This window comes from Lactuca virosa, chromosome 8, assembly GCF_052849685.1.
Source record: "Lactuca virosa cultivar CGN04683 chromosome 8, Lactuca_virosa_CGN04683_v6, whole genome shotgun sequence".
In the NCBI taxonomy this organism is placed as follows: Eukaryota; Viridiplantae; Streptophyta; class Magnoliopsida; order Asterales; family Asteraceae; genus Lactuca; species Lactuca virosa.
This window is the reverse complement of record NC_136433.1, coordinates 47533877-47545762: the sequence shown is the minus strand read 5'-3', so window position 1 is coordinate 47545762 and position 11886 is coordinate 47533877. Positions and strand designations below refer to the sequence as shown.

At 32.7% G+C, this 11886-nt stretch overlaps 1 protein-coding gene across 1 annotated transcript; it reads left to right on the top strand.

The window, feature by feature from the left end:
• The first annotated feature begins 2659 nt into the window (after nt 1-2659).
• On the top strand, nt 2660-5372 carry LOC145133575 (putative cytokinin riboside 5'-monophosphate phosphoribohydrolase LOGL10). The gene is made up of 7 exons (XM_079068504.1): nt 2660-2896; nt 3469-3566; nt 3792-3822; nt 3908-4007; nt 4183-4253; nt 4825-4968; nt 5168-5372. Exons 1-7 carry the CDS (start codon nt 2762-2764, stop codon nt 5261-5263), a joined length of 675 nt encoding a protein of 224 aa, XP_078924630.1. The 5' UTR covers nt 2660-2761; the 3' UTR covers nt 5264-5372.
• Nucleotides 5373-11886: the final 6514 nt, after the last annotated feature.

Sequence of the window (11886 nt, the reverse complement as noted above, 5' to 3'; positions counted from 1 at the left end):
AACAGTCACCTTAATTAAAAAATTAATATATTTACACATAACACGTATTTTAAAGAAAATACTTCATATATATGTGTAAGGTGAAAGTTACTATACACTCACATGATTTAACGATAACCGGGCAGCACTTTGTTGCCTAAAACGATTGTTTCTAATAAAACCGGGAGTTTTATTGAGAAACCGGGCTCTGCGAGGGTCGGGCTTCAAAACCGAAAAAATAAATTTCCCGGGCTTCTCGGGCATTTCGGGACGTGTTCCGGGCGTTGGAAATGATCTCGGGGCATCGGGGGAGGTCAAAATAACCAAATATTGAAAAAGGGGTAAAAATGGGCAATTTCCCAAAATTACCCGGGAAGGCTCGCATGCCTTCTATTTATAGGCTGCGAGGTCCGAAGTCGGTTGATCAGAAGGGCGAGTCAGCGAGGCAGGTGGCAGCAGCAGCGAATACCACGTACTCGGATCGGGAGGAAGACACGCGTCGGACACGGGGCGCCCTCGGATTGGACCTGCGAAGCGAGGATGCTGAGTCAGAAGCGAGTCGCGTCGGACGCGTATTGGACCGCTGCTCGGACGAATCAGAAGGCGACGCGTCATCGGCTGGGTCTTCGGCTCGGACACGTGGCTCGCATGACTCACCGATTTCGGTTTATTTTCGTCATTTATATTATCCATAAAAAATAACAAAAAAATTATCATTTTTTTCAAAATATACATTAAATATTCCAATAGAATATTATACTGCAAATATTCAAATCGAATTTTTAGAATGTTCGAATATTCTAGTAGATTATTAAACTATAAATATTCAAAAAATTCTAATAGAATATTAGAATATTCTAAAAAATCTAACAATTCTAGTAGAATATTAGAAGATTTAACATGTCTATCAGTTTTAGTAGAATATTAGAATATACTAACATTCTAAAAATTCGATTTGATTATTTAAGTGTAATATTCTATTAGAATATTTCACATATATTTCGGAAAAAAAAACGATAATTATTATTATTATTTTTTTATTATTTATTATTTATTATTATTTTTTTTGGATAAATTAAATAACGAAAGTATTATTTAAAAAAATAATTTTTCGATTTTTCCTTTTATTTTGCATTATATATATATATATATATATATATATATATATATATATATATATATATATATATATATATATATATATATATATATATATATATATATAGATTATCTCCAAGATGAGTGGCCATGATCGTATCCCCATTTATCACAAAATGAATGGCTATGATTGCGTCCTCATGTCTCACAAAATATGATAGTCTTATATATATATATATATATATATATATATATATATATATATATATATATATATATATATATATATATAGGTAAGTTCCGTTAAGATTAAAAATAAAAAGAGATATTGAGATTCAACTTCAACATGGGGGCTTTAAGAGGGGCAAAGAGGGCAGCTGCATAGAGTCCAATTTTTTAATTATACATTATGTAAACTTTTATTTAAAAATAAAACCTTATAATATCGATAGGGGCCATTTTTTTCTAACCCGTCCAGGACATTTGAGAATATTTACATTCTCAGGACCGACCCTGAACCTCAACCATATATTTCACATCTGTCGCTCTAACCTTCTGGTGTACCTGCGCGACAGGCCTGTTATAATCATAAATGATTATATAGCGCCGCCCGTTCCTTTCTCCTCTGCCACCATCCCCACCACCACAACCGCCACCGCCACCACCACTACCACCACCTCTGACCCGAGCTGGCCCCACCACTATCACCTTCGTCACTTATACCACCGCCACCTCTGTCACCACCACATCTTTTGCCACCAACTGTCATAATTATTTATGATTAGTCAGTCTGTAAACAAACATATATGTATAATCATTTATGATTAGACATATACGTATAAACATGTATACTCATATATGATTATACATCTCTGCCATATAATCATTTATGATTAGGCATACCCTGCTGTTGTAGGTACGTTGGAGCGTTAGAGCGACAAATTAGAAATAGTCTCTACTATTTTTTTTAATCTTAAATGAACTGTCTCATATATATATATATATATATATATATATATATATATATATATATATATATATATATATATATATATAGAGAGAGAGAGAGAGAGAGAGAGACTTAGGTTCAAATGTGGATTGACATCTATTGTGTGGTCGTGTGGACAATGCTATTCTGTGAGAATAACAAAGAAAATAAGTTGTTTGATAATATGAATACGTTCTATTTTACATAACTATTGTAATTAACATGCATTCTCACTCTTTAAATCGTTTATAAGGTTATTATAGACTTTTTATTATTATTCCCATTCTGTCAGAATGTTGTCAGAATATTAATTGAGTCGTATTCTGTCAGAATGAAAATGAGTGAAAAACGATGTTTGACACAAAAATAAATAAGAATTAGTGAGAATGTATGAAAATGACGATATTTTGTAAGATTTAACGTATCCGCACTACTAAACAAGTTATTCTCTTAATAATTCACATAGAATAGCACTGTTCACACGTCCACACAATAATTGTTCATCCACATTATATATATATATATATATATATATATATATATATATATATATATATATATATATATATATATTCATTCCATCCGCAACCCGCATCCCCCACCTTCACTTTCTAGTATACCCCAAGGAAGAAACTCTGCTTGTATTCCTATTCAAACTTGGGGGAAAAAATAAGAAGAGGTGAAGTTTTTGCAAAAATGGAAAGCAACAAACCAGGCGGGGGAACGGTGGTGAAACCATCAAGATTTAAACGTATTTGTGTTTTCTGCGGTAGCAGCCCCGGCAAGAACCCCATCTACCGCCTTGCTGCCGTCCAACTTGGCAACCAATTGGTACTACTCTTTTCACTTGTTTCTTGAATTGACGGTAGCCATCAAGTGAAATTTTATTTGTTCATGAATATTGTAATATTTTTTGAATGATGTTTATTAGAGTTTAATTAACATAGTTACAGAGAAACTTATAGTATTGAATTATTGATCAAAATCTATTTCATACAAACGACTCCAAAAATTAACACCCTAATGATGAGACATATTTTTTTTAAATATGTTTTTATTAAAAATAAGTATTTATATTAAGTTAGATGTTAAAAAATGATGATTGTTTCAATAATTATAATACTATATATCACAGTTTGCGTACGCATGATCTTCTTGCATTTCTTATTGTGGAGAATTTTGATCTGAATCCACGGATTGCATGCTTTTGTTAGATATGGAACTAAAATATTGAATATAAATCGAAAGTGTATAGTTGTAATTATTATTATTATTATAGTTATTAAAAAGAAATGCTAGATAGTGCTTAGTGGACTTGAATAAATGAACTACCAAAAATAATGATTTATTATCCATTATTGTTCTAAAAAATACGAATTTAATTCAAAATAATTTAAGTGCAGGTTGAAAGGAACATAGACTTGGTCTACGGAGGAGGAAGCATCGGGTTGATGGGTCTCATCTCTCAAGCTGTTTACGATGGTGGTCGCCACGTCATTGGGTATATTATTTTCTTATTCTTATTCATTTTAAAAGTCAAATAAACATCTATTTTGTACATATAAAAAAATTATATCTAATTATAAAATAAAAAGCAAGTATTATAACATAAAGAATTATACTTAATGGCGAAAGTGACAAGAGTTTGTTAGAAAGTTATAATTTAGGCATGAATACTTGTCATCAAAGATTATTGGATTTACGTGGAAGATATTTGTTTTGACAGGGTTATACCTAAGTCCCTTATGACCAAAGAGGTAATCGATTTATATTCGATTGTTTTAATAAATCTAATTATCATTTTTTAATTATAATAACAGAAAATGTTATTTAGAATTTCAGATCACCGGAGAAACTATCGGAGAAGTAAGACCAGTGTCCGATATGCACCAAAGAAAAGCTGAAATGGCTCGTCAAGCTGACGCATTTATAGCCTTGCCTGGTATAATATTTATAGAACATTTTTAACAGTAGAAACTTGCATTAATAAAAAGACAACGGGAAACTGACATAGTACATGAGATTGTAATACATGGAATTTTCGTTTATAGATAAATTTTCTTTTAATATGTAGTCCATTAAATTGAAATTAAATATTAAAATATTGCTATTTGCAGGTGGCTATGGAACACTAGAAGAACTTCTTGAAGTTATCACATGGGCACAACTTGGAATCCATGAAAAACCGGTAATTAGTATATTTAAAAATTGTTATATTTGTAAATTACATGGATCACACTTTCTACGACTATTACAATTATTTCACCCCAAGACATCTAAACAAATTAAATATACTGCATACATAAAATTGTCTATATATAACCTTTTTTTAATTTAGAAAAAAAAAAACTTTTGATTATGGAATATATCTTTTAAAACCTTTTGATATTTTTTAAAAACAAACAAAACTTTCATTTATAATTAGTTATTAAGATTGGATTCCATTATCCTTTTTGTATTGAGAATTGATCTCTTTTTTTCTTTTAAAATAAAATTTCACTAAACCTACACAAAAAGACAATTTACAGACATAACACATTATTGCTTTCATATTGGGTCCATGTTGACTACACCATATGTGGATATCACATGACTTCATTTCAAAGTAACAATTAGAAGTGTTGGTTTATTTAAAATCCACCAACAACTTATTAATTTATTTCAAATAAGATTTTATGGCATATATAATTAAAATAAATTCCATCGTTAAGAAAAATTAACAAATATAAAAAAAAAAAAAAAAAAAAATCCCTGTGCAGGTAGGATTGTTAAACGTGGATGGATACTACGACTCGTTATTATCTTTCATAGACAAGGCTGTTGATGAAGGCTTCATCACACCCATTGCTCGAAGTATTATTGTGTCTACTCCAACTGCCCATGAACTAATTTCGAAGCTTGAGGTATAAATTAAAATCTTTTATTATAAGTAAAAGCTAAAAAAAAAACAAAAAAAAAAAAAAAAAAAAAACAAACAAGAAAATTTTTATGACAAAAAAGATATTATGTTGTTTAAAATAATTGCGAACATAAGGAATGTATTTTGATTTATTCGGGACAAATTGAAAATTATTGTCGTTTTATGAACTTGTTTGTGTGAAGGAATATGTACCAGATCACAAAGGAATGGCAGCTAAGTTGAGTTGGGAAATGGAACAACAATTAGGTTTTACTGCAAAATCAGAGATCGCACGTTGACTTAATAAAGAAACAGCTTCGCCACTTTGTCAATATATTTTGCTCATTTGAATTTAACTTTGTACAATAATAGTATTTCTATTTATTATCCGTTATAACTTTAAATCAATTTATTGTACATTATACATAATTTAGTCTACATTTGGTTAACTTAAAACACATGAAATCTTGGTTTACCTAGGAATCAAATAATCTGAAACCAATTAATTGGAATTTTACTTTGTTTAGTTATTGTTAATTTTAAATTATTAAAAATCGATTGAACAATAGACGAAATTATACTGGCTAAATAGTACCCCCCCCCCCCCCCCCCCCAAAAAAAAAAAAAAAAAAATTCTAAAAGCATTTTTATAATTAAAATAACGATAAATATAATTACCATTCAAATAAATTCATATTGTACATATTTTTATGTATTCACATTACCCCAATAGGGTGTGTGAGTCCACTTAGCTATGAAATTTTGTGTGTATTTGGCAAAATTATCTGAAAGTCGGTCGTTGTAGTTGTAAACTAAATATTATTGTTTGGATTAAAATACCATAAAGCTATAAACATTGAATAATAGAATGCAAATAATAACAACCAAGACAAGTATTAATAATCAAGCTACGTCTATGGGAAATTAGAGAAATTTTAATTATTATATTTGAATGCTAATACAATTGTAGCGCATTAGGTGCACTTTAGGGATGAGCATTAGAACCGTCGGAACTGGAACCGGACCGAAATCGGAATCGGAAATAAGGTCCGGTTACCGGTTCTCAAGTTTTATGAAAACCGGTCCTGGTTCTAAAAACCGGAACCGATTTGACATTTTTTACGTTTTTTAAAATGCGCATAACTCACTCATATGAAGTCGGAGTTAGTTGATTTTTTTCCAACATGTAATTTGGAGTTTGTAATTCATTTTTGACTGTACAAACATGTATTTTGGTTAGATATTGAATCAGACACATGCCCCGAAAGAAAGAAATATCGATGCTGCGTTTTTTCTATTTCAACATTTTTTTGTTTTTTTTTTAATTTGTTCCGTTTTTTAAATGTGCATAACTCATTCATATGACGTCGGAATTACTTCATTTTTTTTTCCAACATGTAACTTGGTATTTGTACTTCATTTTAGACTGTAGAAACATCTATTTTGGTTAGATATTGAATCAGCTATAGACCCTGGAAGACAGCCTATCAATGTTGCGTATTTTTTGTTTCAACATTTTTTTTTAATCTGTCTCGCTTTTAAAATGCGCATAACTCACTCATATGAAGTCAAAATTACTTGATTCTTTTTTCATCATGTAATTTAGTGTTTGTACTTCAATTTAGAATGTAAAAAGTCATAATTTGGTAAAATATTGAACCATTTACAAGCTCCGGAATATAAAATATCGTTTACAACATTTCAACCGGTTCTTGTTTGAAAAATAACTGGAAAACCGGAACCGGAACTGGAACCGATGCTAGAACCGCCGGTCCGGTTCCCGGTTCTTATAATATAGGAAAACCGGTTCCGGTTTCGAATCGGTCCGATTCTAAAACTCATCCCTAGTGCACCCACTCTCATATACTTTCTTCTCATATATTTATTATATTTGAATGTTAATACAATAGTGGTGCATGAACCCTAAAAACTCTAGAAAACATTTAATACCAATAGAAATACATAAAAAATATTTTGAGATTTCTAAATTTTTTTTTATTTTATAAACATTAAAATTGTATATTATATATATATATATATATATATATATATATATATATATATATATATATATATATATATATATATATATATATATATATATACACACACACATATAAATTCGGTGAAAAAAATAAAAAAAAAAACAATTAAAATCTTTATATATATATATATATATATATATATATATATATATATATATATATATATATATATATATATATATATATATATATATGCGATTTTATTGTTTATAAAGTCAAAAAAATATATATCTCAAAGTATTTTATTTATTTATTTCTAAAGTTCTAAATGTTTTTTAGGGTTTTTAGTGTTCATGCGTCTTCTTATGACCCCCCCCCCCCAACACACACACACACTCTCTCTCTTTCTCCCTCTCTCTCTCTCTCTATATATATATATATATATATATATATATATATATATATATATATATATATATATATATATATATATATATATATATATATATAGAGAGAGAGAGAGAGAGAGAGAGAGAGAGACCTAAGAAACAAGATTGGGCCCATGGGACATCTGACAAAAAGATATGGTGTAAAGCCAACGTGTCCTCCAAGGTAAGGCGAAATTCCAGACATCCACTATGATCCAAAGAAACTTATTTTATGCTAAGAACATTTTCAAAATTCCTAAAATTTTGGATCCTTTGTCTTCTATAGTCTCTTGGCTTCCAATCCTTTTGTCTTTAGGAACCTCCTAACTTTCAGAATATTCTGCCTTCCGGATAATTCTCTTCCAAGGTATTCTAATGTGTTACAATCCATTCTCTAATATTATGATATGTCGGGAGTGTAACACCTGATTCCTGGTACGCAATTAATTATAAATTATTCATTTTTAAAGAGCGACTCGACGAGTTGGGAACCCCAGACTCGTCGAGTAGAAACGAGATTGGACGCGGGATCTTAGGCCACCTCCTCGACGAGTTGAGAGCCTCGACTCGGCGAGTCGGTCTGCCAGAATGAAACCCTAATTTCGGGGTTTTGCACCCTATTTAAACATCTTAATCCTCACCTTGTGGCCTCATTTCCAGCCTCCAAGTCCCAAACTCTAATCCACGAAACCCTAGAGCTTTGTGTGAGAGTGTTAGCCATTTTAAAGTGAACTTTGTGTGATTTGAAGCTTGTAGAAGAAGAAGAAGAAGCTTGAGGACTCCAGGAGAAGATTTTAGATCCAGAAACAACATCTCATTCTCTTTATTTTTTGGTAAGAAAGTTCCAACCTTGCTTAGTAATTTGATAGATCTCCTTATTTGCATTTTATGGGGGTTTTTGGTCCGAGAAGCTTAGTGCTTGGGATATGGACGTCCCAAGCAAGGACCCCTTTAGATCTGGAATCATTGAGGGTTGTTAAGGCATAAAGGTGCAAACTTTAAGCCATTGAGATAGATCAAACAGACAGAGGAACTCGGCGAGTCCATGGAGGGACTCGACGAGTTGAGTTGGTTTGTACCGATCATGTACAAGGTGGAACTCGACGAGTCTGTGAAGGGATTCGACGAGCTAGTTTGTGTTCTCACGCCTAAGAGTAGGTAAGGAACTCGGCGAGTCATGGGATTGACTCGATGAGTTGAGTCAAATCAAATTGTTGACTTTGACTTTGACTGAGTGTTGACTCTGACTGGGACATTGACTTGACCAACGTTGACCCGTGAAGGGGTCTTGACATAAGGAATGGTATCTAAGGGGTTATTTTGTATAGGGAGTGAGTAGAGCCGGTTGCAGGAGCCGAGACGTTCAGCTACTTCACTCGACATTTAAGGTAAGTTTTCCTCCAGTAGGAACGAGTCTAAGGCACCAAGGCCGACCCGTTTATGTATGTTAGTATGTTCCGGATTAAGATCCGATGTCGGGCGGGGCCCGATGTAGTTTTATATGTTTTTCTGGATTTTGATTTGATGTCGGGACGGTACCCGAAGGATGTTAGTATGCTTGATGTATTTGTGATTCTTGCATGCAAATGTATTTGTGTGTTTCCAGACTACGGTCTGATGCCGGGGCGGTTCCCGAGGAATGTTTGTATGTTTCCGGATTTCGGTCCGATGTTGGGCGGGGCCTGAGGAAATGTTTATATGTTTATAGTTAAGTGGTTATGATTATGTTATGTGTATTAGTAGTTATATGTATGCCGAGCTGTGCTCGATGCCGGGCAGGGCCCGATGCTAGATGCGGTCTGATGCCGGGCGGGGCTCGATGTCGGACAAGCCGATGCCGAGCAGTGCCCGATGTAGTGGGGTGGGGCCCAACGTATGCGATTATGTGATTATGTGTATGGTATGTGGTAGTTTGGGGAGACTCACTAAGCTTCGTGCTTACAGTTTTCAGTTTTGGTTTCAGGTACTTCCGCTTGTAAGGGGAAGAGCTCGGGATAACTGCATGGCACACACCATAGTTTTTAGCCTGGGAGGATTCACTCCGATGTTTTGATATATGATTTTGATACATTGACAGATATTATGATGTTTCGAGATACACGATTTATGACTTTTATATGATGGATGATATTTATCGTTTTTATTAATGAATTAAAATGAAATTTTTGGGCTATTTTTTGGGATGTTTCAGGGAGTCAACAGTATGTTTTTCGGACATTTCATTTAGACTTTACATCTCAACCGAGGGGTATTATGCAAAACATATAATCCTATGTGTGTATGCAACCCTAAATAATTTTGATCTGCGTTTTCTCTAACTGAACATACAATATGAACAACAATGTAGAAACCCTAGAACACTAGTATATAATCAAAATACATAATTAGGGTTATAAAACATACCTTGATTGTTATATAGCAATAACAATGCAAATCCTAAATGTGTTGTTGAAGCCTTAAGAGCAAGCGTCACAATTGTCACGCCTCTAGTGGTTCATACCCAACACTAGTAATGGAAGATGATTGAGAAGGAGGAAAGAGGCTTCAAATTTTCGGCTGGATCTCTTGGAAAACAAGTGGCTGGAAATTGTAGGGTTATGACCCTATTTATAGTGCAGATAGGAAACCCTAGATAAGCCCAAATCCAAGATTATCTTAAACCGGGTAATTATCCACTTTCCTGATTATCTATTAGAGACTATTCTAGAATCCCTTAACCCTTAAGAAACCTTCCATAGCGTATGGATGGTTCTAGATTGCCTTTTACTCAACTATTGAACAATTACAATTCAGTCCCTGCACTTTTAATTAATTCTTTTAATCCCAAAATTAATTCCAGTTAATTTATGATTAAATATTAATCAAATATTACTATTTCTAATTAATATATTATTCTCATAATATATTAACAAATTATTTATTTCAATTTATTAATAAAATAATAAATCAACCTCTTTCTCCAAAATCATCCTTCCCAGTTGCTAGTTTTGAGGGCAACCCAAAAGGACTATGCTATTATCAATTTAAGTATATACCAATTATAGTTATGGGCTTAGACACCTAATCTAACATCAACAATCTCTACTTAGAGGTTAAACTACAAAGCAACTTCGTTTTTCATCCATGATGTTGATAGGATGTCAAGCCACCAAGAAAATTACATCATTTTGCTTGCAAATAAAATGTAATATAATAGTAAAAAGGAATTCCCAATTCCTGGAGGATGTCAATGCTTACACAACCATAAAGGAGTCATGATCCATAAGCTATAGATGATTTCTACTATCAAAAAGCTATTGTTATAAGTAAATTCAATGACTCATTACTAAATCAAATAAAAAGACCATCAATTTCTCATCAAGTACCAAGCTCATGATCAAAGTATTAATAATCATAAGAATTAAGAACAAAGAATCATAAACATAAGATAAATGATAACCAAACATGAATCCTTCAAAACTTACAAATATCCAAGGGTTCTAGCCCAATTCAACCAAAATAAAGTAACTAGCCACTCATAGCAACAAGACAATGATCATAAAAGTGTTTTAACATAAAGGATTTAAAAAAATACTAGAAGAATGAGATGATGAATGCTCTAGCTCTACAATAACGCCCCATGCTACTCCAATGGTGTCAATGATCGATCTAGGGGCTGCAATACGTAACCCTCGAAGTAAATGATGGATCAAATGGTAGTTGTACATGTGGGCGCACAGAGCTGCACGGGTGGAGACCTCACCCACACAAAAGATGTTGAAATGTCATTGGTTGATTCTTCCACTACTCCATCCTAGTACCATAGATTCTCTTGGTCCCCTTCACACCTTACATGATACAAATTTTGCCCAATCATCTTCTAGTACGTCGAATGGATAGTCCAAGTCCATCTTTAATTATCCATGACCCATCAAAGTCTTCAAAAGACCAAGCCCAAAACTTCCAATATGGATCCAGTAAAGCCTAATAGCTCCTCAAAATTCAACCAAGCCCAAGAACTCAGTAACACGATAATCCGTAACCGCAATGAGATTCCAAAAACCTTCAAAACACCTTATACAAAACAGAAAGCACCCGATATGATCCAAAATAAAGAAAGGATAACATATGCAATTCAAAAATAACAAAAAAGTCTAAAAATGCTAAAATAAACTACATGAACGAAGTAAATAAAATAAACTATCAGATCTAACCCAAATCCTCTTTAGATTGAGTCTTCAACTCTAAATCTAAGGAAGACTAGTTGAAGCCATACATACCCTCAACTTTTCCAATGTCACTGCCTTGGTGAACATATCTAAAGGATTCTTCGCACCAAGGATCTTCTTTTTATTGAGCATACATTCACTAATGAGTTGTCTAATGAACGGATATCTTATTTTTATGTGTTCCATTCTTGAATGAAACACCAGATTCTTTGCAATATGAACTGCACTTTTATTATCACAATGCAACACCTAACCTTCTTGATTTAAGCCTAATTCTAAATTGAAGTTCTTGAACTAAATA

Bases quoted from the DNA above. Each gene is read 5' to 3' on its own strand.
- LOC145133575 (XM_079068504.1), top strand. From the start codon at position 2,762: ATGGAAAGCAACAAACCAGGCGGGGGAACGGTGGTGAAACCATCAAGA. The intron at 3,567-3,791 runs GTATATTATTTT...TTGTTTTGACAG, and splicing joins GGTGGTCGCCACGTCATTGG to GGTTATACCTAAGTCCCTTA. The intron at 4,969-5,167 runs GTATAAATTAAA...GTTTGTGTGAAG, and splicing joins AACTAATTTCGAAGCTTGAG to GAATATGTACCAGATCACAA.